The sequence below is a fragment of the Hippocampus bargibanti genome, linkage group LG07 (assembly GCF_051943395.1).
Source record: "Hippocampus bargibanti isolate YZ-2025 linkage group LG07, ASM5194339v1, whole genome shotgun sequence".
Lineage (NCBI taxonomy): Eukaryota > Metazoa > Chordata > Actinopteri > Syngnathiformes > Syngnathidae > Hippocampus > Hippocampus bargibanti.
In genome coordinates this window covers 20,116,250-20,135,958 of record NC_142740.1, presented here as the reverse complement: position 1 = coordinate 20,135,958, position 19,709 = coordinate 20,116,250, and the positions used below count along the sequence as shown (strand labels likewise).

At 39.1% G+C, this 19,709-nt stretch overlaps 1 protein-coding gene across 2 annotated transcripts; it reads left to right on the top strand.

Moving 5' to 3' along the window:
* The first annotated feature begins 4,159 nt into the window (after window positions 1-4,159).
* Window positions 4,160-19,629, top strand: prkacba (protein kinase, cAMP-dependent, catalytic, beta a). 2 transcript variants are annotated; one of them, XM_089001130.1, is made up of 10 exons: window positions 4,160-4,522; window positions 11,569-11,630; window positions 11,878-12,006; window positions 12,530-12,628; window positions 12,746-12,828; window positions 13,416-13,542; window positions 13,650-13,745; window positions 14,349-14,471; window positions 14,564-14,728; window positions 14,828-19,629. In XM_089001130.1, exons 1-10 carry the CDS (start codon window positions 4,477-4,479, stop codon window positions 14,951-14,953), a joined length of 1,056 nt encoding a protein of 351 aa, XP_088857256.1. In that variant the 5' UTR covers window positions 4,160-4,476; the 3' UTR covers window positions 14,954-19,629. The 2 variants fall into 2 exon arrangements, with proteins under 2 accessions (XP_088857256.1, XP_088857255.1); XM_089001129.1 differs by lacking the exon at window positions 4,160-4,522 and adding an exon at window positions 10,027-10,213.
* Window positions 19,630-19,709: the final 80 nt, after the last annotated feature.

Below are 19,709 nucleotides of genomic sequence, written 5' to 3'. Positions count from 1 at the left end.
GTCTCATCCACGACGAGCCGTGCAACGTCCGCGTCAATGTCAGTCCGAGACCCCACTCACCGCTGGATCCCGGAGCGGCTCTGGACCCGTCTCGTTCCCCCGGAGCCGGGCAGTTCACGCCCACGTCGGCGTCCGGCCGAGACCTGGTCCCATACGGCCGTACGGGGTGCCATTCTGCGCCTGACAATCGACGTCAACGCAGAGCCATGCGCCGTCGCGTGAACGTGCGAGAGGGATCGCACTCACGCCCACGACGATCCGTGCCGCGTCTTCGTCCACCCCAGGCCGAGTCCCGTTCCCATCAGGCTGCCGCCCGTCGTATGCTGGAGAGGCAGCGGTTGCCCTCTCCACCGACCGTTCCCTGGCGAGTGGACCTTTTGGGAGACTGTTGGGACTTCTGGAAGCAGCCCCTTGAAGGGGGGGTACTGTCATGATCTGGTTGGCGACCAACGGGGGGTGCTGTCGGCCCCGCCTGCACCTGCACAGGTGCTGGTCGTCCCGATCAGATTGGCGACCAGCGGGTAGCGACGTCAGCCCTGCCGGCAGCCTCGCAGGTGCTGGTCGTTATAATCAATGACATTTAAAAGGACACCTGGCACGATCATCCGGTGCCGATTCATTGTTTGTTTGCTGCTTGGTTGCAGCATGCATCGTGTACGTGTTTGTTGAACCTTGGCGGACTTTTACACTTGGTTTTCTTTTGCTACTTTGTATTTTTTCCATTCAGATCATTTTGATGTTTTATATTTTGTTCCTGCTGACTTTATTTTAATACAATTTGTCAAACAACCTCCTGCTCCCTCCTGCCTGCTTTTTGGGATCCGAACCCGACATCACCACCTCGCAAACCGTGACAAATTGCATGAGTAAAGTTTACAGTCACCAATGGAGTCCTCAGTGGACAAGGTCCAGTGGAGGCGATGTACCCTCTACAGTGAGACCTCAACTTACGAACTTAATTGGTTCACAGACAGAGTGTGTAAGGCGAAAAGTGTGTATGTCAAAAAAAAAATCCCATAGGAAACCCTTAAAATGGGAATAATCCGTTCCCGGGTTTCCATAAAATACACTTTTCAACTAAATAAGCCTTAAAACTACACACAGCATACCTTATTCTATGTATAATAAATGTGCTATTGTATTGTAATGAAAGAAATACACTGCATTGTATCATAGTCACTTTATTTACATTTGTGATTGTCATTTATGGTTGATGGAATGGCGTTGGAGGTCGAAGGTGAAAGGGAATTGCTGTTTGCAAAGAGAGGCGCATTACATGACGACTGTAATTAAAGAAATAAACTGTGCTGTAAAAAAGGTTTTATTTACCTTTTTGATGGTCGTTGATGGCTTATGGAAGGAGAGTCACCTTCCATAAGGACTGTTGGTAACTTAACCTCTGGTGCTGTTCGGTCGTGTGCTTCCGCCGAAGATCACTCCGCCAGCCGTGGTGGGTGTGTATTATGAAAATAGTGCTTATTATAAGGTTTAATTTTCATAAATTTGACGTTTGTAAGACAAAAAGTTTGGAAGTTGAGGTGTTTGTAAGTTGAGGTCTCACTGTACTGTACTTTTATTGTGATTTCGTTAACTGTGGTAACTACTTTTTTTTACAAAATGTAGCCTACAGGGATTTCTAAAGACACGGTGAAATATTGAAAGACTGAATTCTATCAAGGAGTGATTTTCCAAATGTAGTAGAACGATCACAAGATAAGAAAGAAAGAAAGAAAGAGAAAGAAAGAAAGAAAGAGAGGGAGGGAGGGACTTTATATTTCATTGCACATAATTAAATTATATGAAAATAACACTTGCTTTGGTGGGAAAGAAACAGAGGAAAATTACATCAGTTCCACACATTTAATCATGTGCAACAAATGCAAATGAAGCAATCTCAAAGGTGCTTTTTTCAGTGTACAGTTAACGCTATAAAATACATATGTGTCAAAGTCAAGGCCCATGGGCCAGATTCGGCCCACCACATCATTTTATGTGGCCCGCAGAAGCAAATGTGTCAATTTGGTTTGTAGTTACTTAAAACTGAATTTAAATACATTTCTTACCTGGTTTACACACGTTTGAACAAAAGCTGAAGGAATTAACAAATAGTTGCCTGATTTTAAAATTAATAAACTGTGTCCTTTTTATACATGTAATAATACGATTTGATAATTAAGCATGTCTTCAGTTTCTCTGTCAAGGGAAAATGTACAGTGAGACTTCAACTTACAAACACCTTATCTTAAAAACTGTTCGTCTTACAAACATCAAATTTCTTAAAATTAAACCTTATAATAAGCACGATTTTCATAATACATACCCACCACGGCTGGCGGAGTGATCTTCAGCGGAAGCACACGACCGAACAGCACCAGAAGGTGACTCTCCTTCCATAAGCCATCAACAACCATCAAAAAGGTAAATAAAACTTTATTTTACAGCACAGTTTATTTCTTTAATTACAGTCCTCATATAATGTGCCTCTCTTTCCAAACAGCAATTCCCTTTGACCTTCGACCTCCAACGCCATTCCATCAAGCCATCAATGACCATCACAAATGTAAATAAAGTGACTTTATGATACAATGCAGTGTATTTCTTTCATTACAATACAATTGCACATTTATTATACATATAATAAGGTATGTTGTGTGTAGTTTTAAGGCTTATTTAGTTGAAAAGTGTATTTTATGGAATCCCGGGAACGGATTATTCCCATTTTAATCCTATGGGATTTTTTTTATATACACACTTTTCGCCTTACACACTCTGTCTGGGAACCAATTAAGTTCGTAAGTTGAGGTCTCACTGTAACTTCAAAATGGCCAGTAATTAAAATGAGTTTGACACCCTTGTAATAGTGTTACATGACAGAATCGTTCAGTTAAATGTTCAAACTGTGCGTGATGTTGCACTGACTTAAAATGTTTAAGCATTTATATTTTTAAATGTAGTGAAATACTTGATAATGTTATTTAGCATGCCTAGCCCAAAATTATTTGACAACACATTTATTTATTATTTCTTCATTATAGATTTAAACTGTTGATTCATTTAATTGTCATAAAATAAATACAGTATGTATATATTCAGTGTAGTTTTTGTTTATTCCATTGACTATTGATGGATAATTATAGCACCCGATTAATTGTTTTCTTATAAAACAATGGTCTTTTACATACACAAAAATGTTTCATCTCATATAGCTATTGTTTCTGTCCACAAATTAAACGCAGCTCTTGAGATTTAAATGTTGGAAGGATTTCACAGTACACAGTGCAGTACATGGTTTGCTCTTGATATGCATAATTCTGTTTACGATCAGTCATAAATCAGTCCGAATAATTTTTTGGGGGCCAAATATGTTAAAACTGTCACGTTTTGCGAGGTGGTGATGGCGGGTTCGGATCCCAAAAAGCAGGCAGGAGGGAGCAGGAGGTTGTTTGACAAATTGTATTAAAATAAAGTCAGCAGGAACAAAATGTAAAACATCAAAATGATCTAAATGGAAAAAATACAAAGCAGCAAAAGAAAACCAAGTGTAAAAGTCCGCCAAGGTTAAACAAACACGTACACAATGCATGCTGCAACCAAGCAGCAAACAAACAATGAATCGGCACCGGATGATCGTGCCAGGTGTCCTTTTAAGTGTTATTGATTATAACGACCAGCACCTGCGAGGCTGCAGGCAGGGCTGACGTCGCTACCCGCTGGTCGCCAATCTGATCGGGACGACCAGCACCTGTGCAGGTGCAGGCGGGGCCGACAGCGCCCCCCGTTGGTCGCCAACCAGATCATGACAAAAACATGGGGAATTTCAACCTGGTAAAATGCGCATGCATTTAGGGACTTCCTAAACAATAGCATACAATGTGTGCATATTAATGTGGTCATCTTACAAAAAAAATTCAGATGTGTGAATGATGCGGCAAAACAATAAAAATTAATGCATTGGATTGGATTGGATTTACCTTTATTGGTCTCGCAGTGGAGAAATTTACATTTGACACATACGTACATGACAGTGATGCCAATTAATTCAATATTGTATATCCTTAATCGTCACTTGTTAAACGAATCGCTGCATAAGAGAAATATTTTAAATATAAGTGCGATTTTCGAAGAGGTGAATGCATCACTTCATCCGTCTTGATGGTTCAACCGGCTCTTCCCGCACAACGTGAACGCAGCATACAACGACAGCAAACAGGGTATAAACCTGGATCATGTTTTTATTGCAGCCCAGGTCTACTTGAATGCGAGCAGACCTTTTATCTAATAAGACGACTGCTGTTTGCAGAGCATATTGGTCCTCTGTTGACAACGAGGCGAAATTTATGTTGGGGCTCGTTAATCTCGTTGAAATCTGTTAGCTTGCTAACGGAGGAGTAGGAGTCGCTAGCTCGCGAGCAAGCCGCACCGTTACCGCGTCCATCGTCGCTCGTAGCCAGCTGTGCATCGCCTGGTCTGCCCGAGATGGGGAACGCATCTACAACCAAGAAAGGCAATGAGCAAGAAAGCGGTAAGCACCACTCAACACCGCCCGTTTTGTTAGATGCTGTTTCGGCATTTTTCAGTGTGACAGCGCCTACCGCACTATACTGTACTGTACTGTAATGTGTGCGATGAGCAGTTTTATTAGCTGATGTTGCACCGCTCTTATCATTATAGTACCGACCAGTACTGAATGTCGTGTTTTGGCAGGGCATTGGCATGTAGATATTGCTGTCGTCTGTTTATGCTGTACGAGACATACATAGTGAGCAATCCTTCAACTTATCATGTTTTCGTTGTTTATGCATTGGTGCATTTAATGCGTAATGTGTAGCTGCTTTGTTACCGCAAAATAAAAATGTGAATTTTTGAGTATTCCCAACTACAAAATTACCCAGTAGCGTAATTACATGGTTAACGTCCTTTATTGAGTCACACTTTGCCAATTTGCACTTTACAATGTCACGAACACCATGCCAGGGGTCACCAACCTTTTCAACACGACTTGAACTACTTGACTACTGGGCAATGCTAATGGATACCAGTTTCTTACATGCTAGTTCTCCCGTTTTACAAAAGAGAGAACACATATATGAATATGTAATTTTGTGTTTCTGAAAATCTGTACAAATGTTTCCAAATGATGACTTATACAACCTTATTAGGACATCAGGATGTACGATCCCTAGTGAGCTATTTTTACTCAACTGAGCAGAATTTATATAGTGCTTTGACCACCACTGCAGCTGTACAAAGCATTGTATAGAAAACAAATTAAAATAAAAGTAATATTCCAAGAATACATTTCAAAACAAAATATGCATTTCCAGTTTAAATACATCATAGCTTCTTTCACTTGAAGGAAGTGCAGGGTTTTAGTAATGGCCTATGCTCTACTTATATGGTCATAGGGGTCAGCCTCGGAGCGCATGAGCCATCGGTATACAGTATTGAATAATAATGTCATTGCATCAATGTACATACTGTTTATGTGAAATCTGGGTATGTATATCCATTCATCCATTTTCTGCACTGCCTGTTTTCACTTGAGCTGTGGGTGAAATGGAGCCTGTGCATGCTGACTAATGGTCCCCTCAAACGACACGACTTTTTTTGTCGTTTACAGCGGTCGCGCTGTCAGGCTACTCGATAAATTTTGTTCAGTGTCTTGGAGCAGGCGAGATATCATACTACAAGTCCGTCACTGACCAGGCTCTGCCCAGTTGAGGTGTGCTTCTCCCAAGATTCAGTTGATTAGCGCATGTTCAGCAAGTAGGCCGAACAAGCACCTGTATAAGCGTGTTGACAGACGCATTATGTGCATATGCATTATTTCGATGTTCACAAAAGTAAATAAAAGAAAAACGCATACGCCAGAGAAAATTCACATTCGTGTTGGAAGAACATGGAAACTCCAAACATGGATGGCTGAAACACAGATTTGAACTCACAATTTCACGACTGTTAAGCGGATGGGGTATACATGTAACTGCCACTCCCTGGAGTCGATTAAGGTGAACCCAAAACTGTGATAGTCATTGGAATTGAAGACACTGCTTTAAGATCAGACAGGTAAAATTGGATAGTTTCTCACAGAATGCCTGAAAACTCTCACAAAACTAATGTGATTGAGAATGACTAAATTACACTCATATTATGCAATTAGCCCAATCTGTAGATGTCTCGCGCAAAAACTTCGATCTTTATGGAATAAAAGTGAATGATCTGTGATTTGCTTTTGTTATATTTGCATAACATGTTTTTTTTAATTTGATGAATTAAATGACATAAAAATCAACACATCTGTTGATTTTTTTTTTAGAAAAAGTGACTTCTAGGTCAAAATTTGAACATTGTATCCCAAATTCACATGATCAAGTATCAGTATTGGCCGACCATGCTCATAGTATTGGTATTGTCATCTAAAAATCGCGATTGGAACAACCCCACTGGTAAGTCTGAACCTGCATTCAACAAGTAATCAAAACGTTGAAATTTATTGTTTTGTTTCCTGTCATCACTCATTGTAGTAATTCACAATTCTGTCAGAAAAGATGTTTGTAGTAGTTGCACTAGTAACAGAAGGCAATCAGCTATTTCCTTGTCCTGAGCACTGATCTTATCTTGTTTTCTGACTGGCAGTAATGCATGCAGTTGAGCTTACTTCTCATTGAAAACACCAGTAGTTCCTGTTTGGCGGCTGGGGCTGTTGTGTGTAATGGTATGATGATGTTGTTATGCAAACAACATACTCCAACGAGGGAGGTTTATGTTAAGGTTGAGGCCCATCGTATGGGAGTTGTCTGTAAGGAAATAGCTCAAGGACAGGCACTCTCAAAGCAAGTGCTTTTATGGGTGATCAAGTATCATGTTAATAAACACTTTTGTCAAATAAATTCAATCAAGTTTAATTTAAGTAGAGTATTTGTTTATCGTAGGGTGGCCTGGTAGTTGAGTGGTTAGCATGCCGACTTCGCAGTGCAGAGGTCTCCGGCTTGTGTGCCGCTGTGGCCTCCTTGTGTGGAGTTTGCATGTTCTCCCCGGGTCCGCGTGGGTTTTCTCTGGGTCCTCCGGTTTCCTCCCACATTCCAAAAACATGCATTGTAAGCAGATTGAACACTCCAAATTGTCCCTAGGTGTGAGTGTGAGAGTTACTGTTGTTTTACTTTGTGTGCCCCGCGATTGGCTGGCAACCAATTCAAGGTGTACCCCGCCTAGTTCCCGAAGACGGCTGGGACCGGCTCCAGCGCCCCCCTGTGACCCTAATTATATAATAATAATAATAATAATAATAATAATAATAATAATAATACATTTAATTTCTAAGCTCCTTTCAAAACTCTCAAGGAAGGATGTATAATGAATGGATGGATGGATATTTACAGTAAAGTCTCGTTATATCGATATCGGATATATCGATAGTCCCGGTTATATCGATACTATTTCTATGCACGCACGGAGAAAATTACATGCAAACAGGGTCGGATATATCGATAGTCCCGGTTATATCGATATTTTTTCGGACTCCCTTGAATATCGATATAACGAGACTTTACTGTATTTATATTAGGTATTTCTCAGGCTGAACTACTGTACTGAAACTACTTTTTTTGAAATCAATTAAAGTTAAAGTTGGCAACTCAGCAAGGAATACAACCACAAACCAGTCGTCGAAACGGCTATTTGATGTCCATTATTGGTGAACAGAGAGTTGTACAACCATAAAAGCTCATCAAGCCTGTTTAGGGGCCTGAAAATAAGGGATTTGTTTCAGCCATTGGGTTCAAATTGGGGTCAAAAGACTTTCTCCACTTAGAAATGTGGTGATTGGTGCAATGCCACATCTCCCTGACATAAAACGGACTCCCTGTGTGGTGGAGTTTTCAGTCAGTCCTTGGGGTTTGTAATTTTTTAAGGTGCATCATTGAAGTCACCAAATAAATAATAAAGCGAAGAAAGATATAGTAAGGCTCTACAATATCAATAATCGATTTAGGTGGAGTCAAACGTCTGGTTCCACCCATTGTCGAGCCACACCACAATCTGTGCTGTGCAGCCAGGGCTTACTTCACGGATTGACCCTTTTTTAAACCCATCTCTTGTAACCAACAGTATTGTCCAGACAAGGGGTCCCCATTTTTTTTTTGTTATGGACCAGTTGAGACAAGTAAAAATTGTTCACGGAGCGGCAACCATTTTTTTTTTCATTGCTTTAAATTTTCCAGTTTTAAAGCTTTGGTTCTGACGAAAAATATACTTTCCGGTAATTTTTTTGAAACAATTTTTGTCAATAATCCAAAAAATATAGAATATTATAATATAACAAAGCAAACCAATAAGAAATGGACCTGTTTTAAAGTTATGATCCTACATATGGACTTCGTATCATCTGTTTGAAAGATCACACAATTGATTCTTGCTCACATGTGGTAGTTGCCGGCGAGTCATTCACAACTAAACTGCTGATGTTTACATGGTCACGCTGTGCAAACTCTGCTTCCATGATCGTGCTTTCCACTTGATCACTTGTGTGCTACTTGTGCAAATAACTCAACAGGTTTCTGGTATTGTCTTGGTTTTGACGATACACCATCCACAACAGCTTTCACCTCCATGTGACTCTGGAGATAGTGTCAGAGGACAAACTTCTCTTCGAAATAGTTTCATCTTAGGAAATCATGGCTGTTTGTTTAGATGTACATTTCATCAATTTGTTCCTATCACTTTATGTGTACTGCTTGTTTTTTGAGGGGGGTTCTTTATTTCGACTTGCAACTTCTGACCAATGGTAAAATACAAAGTCTGATTAGCTACCGCTGCACACATTTCCAACATAATTTGACCGTGATGGTGTAAATACTGCATGTTCAGAGTTAGTTATGTAATATCACAAATCTCTATCATATAACACCCAGCCCTGTTTATATTGCATTTTCAAATGTAATTGACGAGTTGGTTGTCAGAGTAGAGTGGTGTGTTTGACTGATTGCCATCAAAAACCATAGCATACAAGAAAAGTATGTCTCTGTGAGGCCCGATACCAAATGGACCACGCTCCGCAACCAGTCAGCGGATTGGTTGTTGGGGACCCCTGGACTACTGGGTTCAAACAATACAACTGTTTAATGAAGTGTTCTTGATGCTTCATTTTCCTTTCACTACTCTCTACAATATGGATGATGTTTGTTTAATTGTAGTGTCCAAAAGGGAAAATGTTGTTAGAAACACATCTCCAACGGAGCTTGGGCGCAATCTTGTGCTTTTTCTGGGTGCTACATTGCTGTCATTGATGGCTCGAATTGATATGGGAGGACTCCTAGAATCAATTGCAAACATTTATGCTTTCCTCTTCAGAAGAACAAGAACAAGAAAACATCTTCTCCGAATCTGAAGCCATTGTTTTGATTCTCGAGCAAGGCACGACGTCTTGGCGTGACGTCACGAACAGAGGGGTGGAACCTTCTGAAACTGACCATTTCCGGATTCATTTTGAAGTCATTTTTATTGGTGTTTTTCATTTAACTAAAAATATCAGCCTGCCTGATTTGGGTATTTTAAATGCTATAAAACGTTTTTCTGATGTCAGTGGGAAACAAAAACAAAAAATGGTGCCGGTTGTCCTTTAAATGTAGTGTGTACAAGCACAGTAAGAACACTACAACCCAATTTATTAACTGTCTTTCAAATGTGAAAAATATCCCTGATCAGTTAATAAATTTGTCTCAAGGAATAGCTAGTCCGTCCATGCATGTTGTCCTCTGGTTGAAGTATGGCTCAACGATTAATTGCAATTATACCATAATCGTGATTTAGAAAACTTATATCATAATGTCCATTACAAAGTTGGTGCAGAGGACACAGTGGCACCAAAAAATAAATAAAATAAATAAATAACATTAACATGCAAAGGGACAGTCAATGAAACTAAAGGGGAGTGCTTGAACAGGAAGCTTAACGTTATGTGGTTAGCCAAGTGTTGCAGAGAACTTGACTTAATACAGGAAGTTGCCATTTCTCATCTAGTCCGCTGTCTGGAAAGTGTATTTTTCCCTGTGTCTTTTATACTATAAAAAGAAATATCTCTTAATGGCCCAAGGAAAGGATCACACGTTCGCCAGCCGCTTTTTTCACAGATGTCGTAAAAATAGCCACGAGCAGAGAGGACACAAAAGTGAGGTGCCGCTTATCTCTGAGTTCACCATCATGTGGGATAAGTTAAGTAAGTGCTCCGCAGCTCCCATGTCAGAAGAATCCTTTGCAACATTTCAAAATGTGAGCTATATCAGCTTTCTTGCTTGTGTGACAATGTGATTTTGAAAACATTTTCTGTGGAAACTGCGCATTAGAGGTTTATAAGCAAATTAAAAAAATCAAATGCATTTCAATTGCCGTCAGTTCAGACAGATTTTGTGTATTTGTGTCAGTGGCGATTTTGATTGTCTGATAATTCTTTCAATACTGTGAGAGATAGTGTCGCATTTTATTGGCATATCAAAATCCTGTCCCACCCCTTGTGGAAAGTAAAACGGCGATGCACAGCTTCAAATAAAATTAACAAACATGTCAAAGGTTTTTTGAATCTTTAGAGCACAATATTATGGGTCTCATGTCAGTTTGTACCACCTGGGATATATTCCACACCGTGGTACATTGTCTGTGTTCACAACTGTCTTATTGTCATTTATTTTTGTTTGTCTTGGACCTCTTAATGTGGTTTATGTGTCTGTGGTATTGTGTGTTGGACTGTTGTAATGTTGAACAATGACGCAATAATTGTTCTCACATATCATAACATACTCTGTGGACAACATTTTATAATGAATGTTCCCACAGGTCTGAGAAGAAAAAAATGTATTTTGTGGACAGGGCTTGGTGGTGCGCGATGTACTGTGTATGTTGTCTTTTGTCTTTCTGTTTTGTGTTCCATTAAATCCACTTGAATCACAAATGTTGCTGTTTCAGACACTTTATAAATTTTTCTCCTTCTCTTTTTCTTCCTCATCACTTCCATCCATGTGGCTCAATGTTCCCGAAAACTACTTGGCGATTTTGTAGAGACCTTTGGTATGCTCACCCTTCTCTGAGACATCCTCAGTCACAGAGTGGATGCTTGGTTCAATTTAACCCTGTAGTGTGTTACCCTCTTGATTGGCAGCGCTTCAGTGACTCTGTGACTCCCGATTTCTCATGTCTGAGTTGACCTTCCAGAACATTCTTTCAAATGCCTGCACTGTTGTCTCTGTTACGGTCTGCCTTTTGTCTCTTAGTCCTCGCCTGCCCATTGTTATATAAGTATTAACACTCAATTCTTTCCCAAAGAGATGCAGAACTGCTTCGTTTTAAATTTGGCCAGTCTTGTCTAACCTTCCAAAGCTATTTGCATCACTTATATTTCTTGCTGAGCTGCCATGTGGTTTGGTTCATTTTTTTCCTGTTTTGTCAATGAGTAGTGTATCTTCATTACCTGAAACATGCCTGACCTTAAAATGCACTTTACCCTAAATGTTGTTTGATAGTGACCGACAGTGTGCGGATGCTTAATGTACGCCATTTATTTTGTGCTGTTTTTTTCAGTGAAAGAGTTCTTAGCTAAAGCCAAAGAAGATTTTTTAAGAAAATGGGAGTGTCCACCACAGGTAAGATATTACTTAATTAGATGTATATTTATTTCTCTTACATCATCATATCTTTGAAGATACATTGATCGATAGTGCTCAGTTACTTCCTCTTGTGCAAATTTCGTCGTTACTGAATTGTAGCAGATTGCATAATTTTACTTGGGGTGTTAAAAAAAACAGTATGTACCCCTTCAGTTTAGGTATGACCCGATCTTCTTAGAATTGAAGCATTTCATCTCATGACGCTAACTGGATGTTTCCTCAGAGCACAACGTGCCTGGACGACTTTGATCGGTTCAAGACTCTAGGAACTGGCTCATTCGGCCGAGTCTTGCTGGTAAAGCATAAAGGAACAAACCAGTTCTATGCCATGAAGGTTTTGGACAAACAAAAAGTAGGTCCACTGGTTCTGAAAAACAACTTCTCATCTTTTGATTCATCAGAATTTGATACATTTCTGAATTGATAATCATGGAATGAGAAATGATTGTAAAATTTGTCAATCACGACCCCTTAATCATTGAACAAACATTACCTAATAAGTGAGTAGTTCCTTCAAAGATAGCTATATGCATTACAAGTTTGGGAGTCAGTTGACATTGAGATACTTTGTCTTGGTACTGTGCATTTTACCGTGTTTGTTTCTTCTCTTTGACACTTTTGCTCGATTAGCGTTAGCTTGCCCTAGTATTTGAGAGACCACCGTAAACATTTAGAGTCAAGTATTCACATATTTTATTGGTCAAACATACCACAACTGTGAGCAAATCTTAAATGACATGATTTGAAAGCACTTAAAATGTCCCTGAATCTGACCTGAGATAACTGAAATGAACTCTAAAAGTAACTGTTGATGATAGTTTCAAACACATACAAGCGTATACATACAAGCGTAATGTTCCCTCTTGGTGTGGCAGGTGGTGAAATTGAAACAGATAGAACACACGTTAAATGAAAAGAGAATACTACAGGCAGTCTCCTTCCCCTTCCTGGTCAGATTGGAATATGCTTTCAAGGTGGGTGCTGATCTCTTCATGCAAGCATTTATACACCCCCCCCCTCTTGTGTATGCCACTATTGATGGTACAATATAACAATTTCCGGTCTCAAGTTTCATCTCCCTCGGTCAACAGGACAACTCAAACCTCTATATGGTCATGGAATATGTGCCAGGTGGAGAGATGTTCTCACACCTCAGGCGTATTGGAAGGTTCAGGTATGTGGTCATGGAGTTGCAGTTATTGTTTGGAACCTCATAGAATATTAAAATCATGAGATTTGAGCCACTTTTCAAGTATAAACAAGAACAAGCATGATCAGACTATAATTTAACGGCACATATGGGAAAGTGGATTCCAAAAATGTAATGCATTTCGTGTCATAATCCTCACTGTCCACACAAGTGTAAAAATATGTCAACCACAATGAACACTTCAATGTAAAAAAGTGTACTCAATCTTGAGTGATCGGCGTGATAATGAACAGGTAATGGGAGATTATTAATTGGACTTGTTTTTATCTTTAGCTTTGGTGTCAATGTTAGATACAATGCTTAATCAGATTCATGATGTTTCAAACGGCCTCACTGTAGCACCAACTCTTGACAAGTAGATATTGAATGTTTTTGCCTTCAGTACCGCTGAAGGATATCGTGGCCTGGTATCATTCCCCTGTATTGGGTTATTTACCACCACCCCAATAACAGCCACGATGGCTTGTCATTGTTGAGGAAAAAAAAACAATTGGGTTTAATCCAATAGTTAGAGCAAGACTCACCCTACTGTCTGCCATTCCTTGTTTCAGTGAACACCATGCACGATTTTATGCAGCCCAGATAGTGCTCACCTTTGAGTACCTCCACTCCTTAGACCTCATCTACAGAGACTTGAAGCCTGAAAACCTCCTCATTGATCAACATGGGTACATTCAGGTATGGCATTTTGTCAACATCACTTCTGGACAACAGGACTTCTGGATATATGTGGTTCAAAAACAGCATTCCATCTGACCATTGTGTTTCTGTTCTTCGGCCTTCAGGTCACAGACTTTGGTTTTGCCAAAAGAGTCAAAGGCAGAACATGGACATTGTGTGGAACTCCGGAGTATTTGGCTCCAGAGATCATCCTCAGCAAGGTAAATTCTATTGATTTTTTTTTTTTTTTTTTTTTTTTTTGGATGGGGGGCGGTCGTTGAAAAGTTTAGCGTCTCAGTTATGACTTGCTTCCAATTTGCAGAATCAAAGCATTTTGCCTATCCAAACACACCAATTCTCAGCATGGTCTTGTGGTCGAGTACATTTCAGTACATCCAATTTTCTAAAGTAGTTCAGATTGGATGAAATTTATTGTTGCAAAAGTTATCCTTTTTAGTTACAGAATGCCTTACCTTGACTAGAATTCTGCGTTACTCCGTGGCCAAAGGGAAAATACTGGTGTGGTGAAAGGAAGCCCCCTGCTACACTTGAGAAATGTAACATTTGTCTCAAAAACTACTACCTCTTTGTCTTCCACTTCTTCTTTCTTTTGGCCATTGGCATATACCTTTGGTACATTACCGGCGGGAACAGAATTAAGAAGCAGAGATTTTAGGTCCGATTCAAAGCTCTCATTGTAATAGACATACATTGCACGCACTTTAGGACCAGTCGCAAGACCCGAGAAAACTATGAAAAATAGCGTGACTTCCAGTCTGAAATATGAAGTAGTTGTAGAAGTGATTGCTTTATTTCTTTTCCAGGGCTACAATAAAGCTGTGGACTGGTGGGCACTTGGCGTCCTCATCTATGAAATGGCTGCCGGCTATCCTCCATTTTTTGCTGATCAGCCTATTCAAATCTATGAGAAAATTGTGTCTGGCAAGGTGCAAGGGTTGAATGTCACATCAACTTGTGTTTGTATATTTTTGGCTCCAGTTTAACATTTACAGTTGCTGTACTGTGTTTACACCTGCAGGTACGATTCCCCTCACATTTCAGCTCCGACCTGAAAGATCTGCTGAGAAATCTGCTTCAGGTGGATCTGACAAAACGATATGGAAATCTTAAAAATGGTGTTAATGACATCAAAAATCACAAGTGGTTCTCCACAACAGACTGGATTGCTATATATGAGAGAAAGGTATTTTGAAATGTCCCTTCATTTGCCTTCAGGGAACTGAAAATGTAATTTGCCATTGTGTATCTGTACATTGCTATTTAACCAGAACGTCTCTGTTAGGTTGAAGCCCCGTTTCTACCCAAGTGCAGAGGACCAGGAGACACAAGCAACTTTGATGACTACGAAGAAGAGGACATTCGTGTCTCGCAAACAGAAAAGTGTGCAAAAGAGTTTGCTGAATTCTAGTCAGTGGATGAGAGTCCTATCAGGGCACACGTTTCAGGATATTTGCACTCTCCTAGAGGTTTCAGGTGGAACTGCGGCTGACGTGTCCAAAACAAATGCTCTGTTCTTTTGTTACACACGGCTGAATGAGGTCCTTTATGCCATGATCTTATGTGCTGTTTAGAACACAAGCCCGCATACAGGTACTTTATGCAGTCATACCATTGTGTTGCAACACAAATATATGAGGCCACCTTTTTAACTTGCCGCTCCTATTTTGTGAAAGTTCTTTTTGACATGTTTTTCTCAATTTCAGTTAGCACTGTTATTTTGCTGAAATAACATGAAATTCAAAATGACTTTTTAGTGTCACTGGTAACGATACCATGGTAGCATCTGATATTACATGTATTATTCTTTTGGACTCCATTGTTCAGCATTTTGGTGGATCGAATTTGAAGGCTCTGGGAAATGTCTTGCTTTTTGGTTTTAATGTTAAAATATTTCAAGTGAGTTCAGTTCAATCTGAAATTTGAGAAGTCCACACCACCAATGTGCATCATACGCAGCTACAAGTTATTTTTCTTCCAAATTGTTTAAAATACATCTAACGATAGTGTATTCAACATTTTACATAATCATAGGCTAAATGTATACTCATGCAGGATTCCTGGGCATAGTATTGTCAGCTGAGGCATGGACCCTAAAAGAATAGTGTTTTCAATTTGCTATATTGAAATGGTGGATTTTTTTGTTACAGGGCTCCAAATTCATCACACTGTTCCTTTATGTAATAGGGAGCAGGCAATACGTAAAGGCATACTCTTATAAATACAGTTTGAGGTGTTTTGCTCAAGGGCATCTGCTGGTATGCAGTGCTTGCCATGTGAACTGTCATCATTCTTGCGACAATTTCCAATGTGGAAATTATTGCTGTGGAACGGCAACCCTTTCTCAGTGTCCCAACATTTAAACCTTCATATAAATTGGCTTGGATTTCAAAAAATACTGACGAACATCCTTGTATGAAAAATAAAAATGACTTGCTTTTATATCCTTAAACTGGGCCCACATAGTACGATTTTAGCCCTCTTCACCCCCCTGAACCAACCCGAGTAAACCTAAACAATTGAAGTGCCCACAGTGTAGCTTCAGGTCGTTACTTGTCCACTTAACTGCTCTTGGCATCAGTAATGCATGTTGTTGTCGACTGTAAAACAAATCAAGAAGAAATTTGCAAGTTTTAACTTTCTGAAGACTTGGAATGTTCATGCTAAAATACAATGTGCTTCCCATATCTTTTGTGCCTTTATCTGTAAAAACAAAAAAGACAGACAGAGAGAGAAAGAGGGACATTCATATACTCTACTCACAAAGAAAGTTATGTTCATTTGGCTTGCGAGTAAATTTTCAGGTGAAACCTGAAATGAAACTTTGCAAGTTAACTTCATTTCCACCCATTGAGTGTTTCAGTACTCTTTTTGGTTCCTTAGCAAGGAGCCAAATGACAACATGTAAAACTGAAATTTCCAACAACACCCATTTGTATGCCTTTCTGTGACTCTTTCAGTCTCTTTTTGCTCTATTTGCCACCTTCTGATGACAAAGTAACACCTTCCACTCATTGGCTTCTTCCCTCAATCGTTCTCCCTGAAAATTTTCCCAAAAGCCAACAACCCCCTTCCCTTTCAGGTAATCCATGATTTTGAGTAAACCGTTTATCAACTCTGCACATGTGCAGATCAAGGTAAACACAATATGAAATATAACCGTAACTCCGTTTCAACTCTGGGGAAAAAGAATCCAGTCGAATGACTGTTGAGAAGCTGCCAATCATTCCTTGACCACTTCATAATTGAGCTTGAAGTCGAGCTCGCAGCAGGCTTCATTGTCTGCCTGGGTATAGTTCGTGTGTGTGTTACATCAGCGTTGCACCACAGCAGTTTCATGGGACGTTGTTTTATGACTTGGCTAACCCTTGTAATTAAGATTTTTTTTCTTTCTCAAAAAGGATTGGATTGAACTTGTACCATAATTGTGACTGACTGAGTGAGTCAATGGCTCATGGTAACACTTTTTTCTCAGAACAATCCAATCAGTCAAGAGCTAGCACTGCACTTAGAAATTTGTTGTATATTTGTCCATTATACAGAAGCACATTTATGGCTACATGAGAGGCTCATTTTGAGCTAAAAAATCATTTTACTCACAATTTGTATTGTAAGTAATTTTATTGGACATGTTTATTCAGTTAATTGCTGGAATTTTACCGAAAAAAAGGGAGCTTTATCTTTATCTTAAAGCTTTAGAAAGATGCACTTGAATTTGTCAAGCTCAACAGCTACACTCCAAACATTGTCTGCTTGTGGCGGTTAAATGTGTATTTGTGAATATAGTGCTCCTACTTTTTGTGGGGCTGTTATGGGATGGCAAAATCATATTTGAGGAGGCACGGTCAAGTTTATGACATTATTATTCTTATTTTGTGTTTGTTTATTTCTTTTTTTTTTTTTTTTTTTTGCGAGGTAGTTTTAAAGCAGATGGATGGGCATTGGCGTATTAATATGAAGCAAAACATTGGTATTGATGTTATTGTAGTGCATCTTTTGCAGCATTGTTACAACCATATCACTTCATTGTACATTTTGTTGAACCGTACTTCAGACCTGATGAGATATTTAATGACTGAATTTGAATTATATATTCTCAAGGTACATTTTATATTGTTGTTCAAAGAGAGGGAAAATGTAGAAGGAGCTTGTGATTTTCCACATGTCCAGAAAATTTCCAAAATGTTTGATTTCAAATGTTCCCAAATGTTGCTGAATGAATAGGGTTTCTTTTTGCTCTGGTTTTGAATGATAATTGTGCAGAAGCTACATAGTCACAAGAAATAATGTCACTGGCATAGTTTGCTTTGGCTGTTTTGTGTGTGTTATTTGTGACCCCGGTTTGATTTTTCACCCATTTGTCCATTTGTTCACCATTGTCAAGATACAGAGCACACATTCATGATTTTTTGAGCAGTTGTTTCATTTTAGCGCAGAATGTATTATTGTTTTTATTGGTGTGGTACTTTCCTGCATCATCTCACAATTCCAAGTATTAATTGATGTGAAACAGCAAACCAGATTCTAGCATCCTCATAACACATAGTATTTACCTATTTGTTCATCAAGTTGTACACTGTGAGAGAGTTGCTTTGTCTTATTTTATGGCTTTGTCAAATTTTCTCTTATGGCTCATGTCAGTGAAAAAAACATGTACAGTTTAGGCCCAAGTGTGGGGATAGACAGTTTTGTGTTTCATTTATGTAAGGTCAGCATGAAAAAAAACTTGTGACATGCTGAAGGAAAGAATATTTTACTTGGATCCAAAAGTGAAGAAAGCGTCAATAATTACACTATTCTTGATAATTTTCATGTTTAATTTAAAACATAAAACCAACTAATTACAACAACAACATAGAAGCTACGTGAATCACAAACTGAAGCAGCAAAGTATGAAACAAAATTGCAGCCAACATTTTTTGCCTTAGTCTGTTGCTTTTCATTCATTACACAGTTATATTTCTTTGTGATGACAAATTAAGATTTTATTTATTTATTGATGTATCTTTTTGTCGGGAATTCCTCTGTACAAGGTATCTCATTTGAGTTGCTGAAGTGTAATCCTTGCCTCTGCACACCGCCCACTCACCAGAGTTTGTGTCACTCTGGTGTGCGATATGTATATAACCGTAGAAGTCTTTCAGAAGTTTGTCTTTGTCTTCTTCACAAGTGAGGCCATTGTCCTACAAGTTAAACACTCAGGTTTGGGGAAATGCAACTTTTGGTTTGTTCTTACATTTCACACTTGATTTAAAGCTACTTTCAGCATTTCACATCCGTTCTTCTATGTTTTTAATGACCTGGTACCCAATGCCCTGTAAATGAGAAAAAAAATGCACCCTGGTTTAGTTCAGCTATTGGGCACAGTTTTTTCCGAATAAAACGGAAAACACTTGCCAGCCAGTATTTTTTTCATAGGTTAACTTCATGCTCATTTTATTCCAATTAACTTTACATGGTTATGTCTTGTACCCTTTCTATTTATTAAAATCAATTATATTTGGTAAACATATTTATGATCCAATAATTTCCCTGAAGACATGTATTGACACTTAAAAGTTATTCCACACCGAACTCTCTAATTCCAGTGAAGTCATTTTTCCTTTTGCTGAATTGCTTTATCCTGGCGTGCGTCTCATTCAACTTTGTATCCATAGTTTGGCACAAAGGGTAACATGGAATGTTGTGCGTCTATTATAATAACACAGGACAATGTCTGCTTCTTAACACCTTGATCTTCAGCATGTTTCTATCCAAAATGCCTGTGCGTCACAAACTATTTTTGTGTATCCACATCTATTTCGGTGTCATTTAAGACCCTGTGTGTAATGATATTTGTCATTTATGATGTAAACAACGCCTCCTCCCAAGCCTCCTCACTCCTGAATAAACAGGCCATTTGGGTTCTCTCTGTAGAAAGTCCTGTTCGCCAGTATTGGCTCAATATTCTTGACATATCTTTGTATTTAGTCTGAGGGACGTTTTGCACAGCATTCAAATGGCTGACACGTTTTTCCTCATCTAACTTTATTTGTGTTTGCAAAGGGAATAATCTTTGCTGTAGCAGGTTTTATGTACCAAACAATATGTCACAATAATAAATCATTTTATTATAAAAAAACGACCGATTCAATGTCCAAGTGGGTGAAAAAAATACAACACATGCT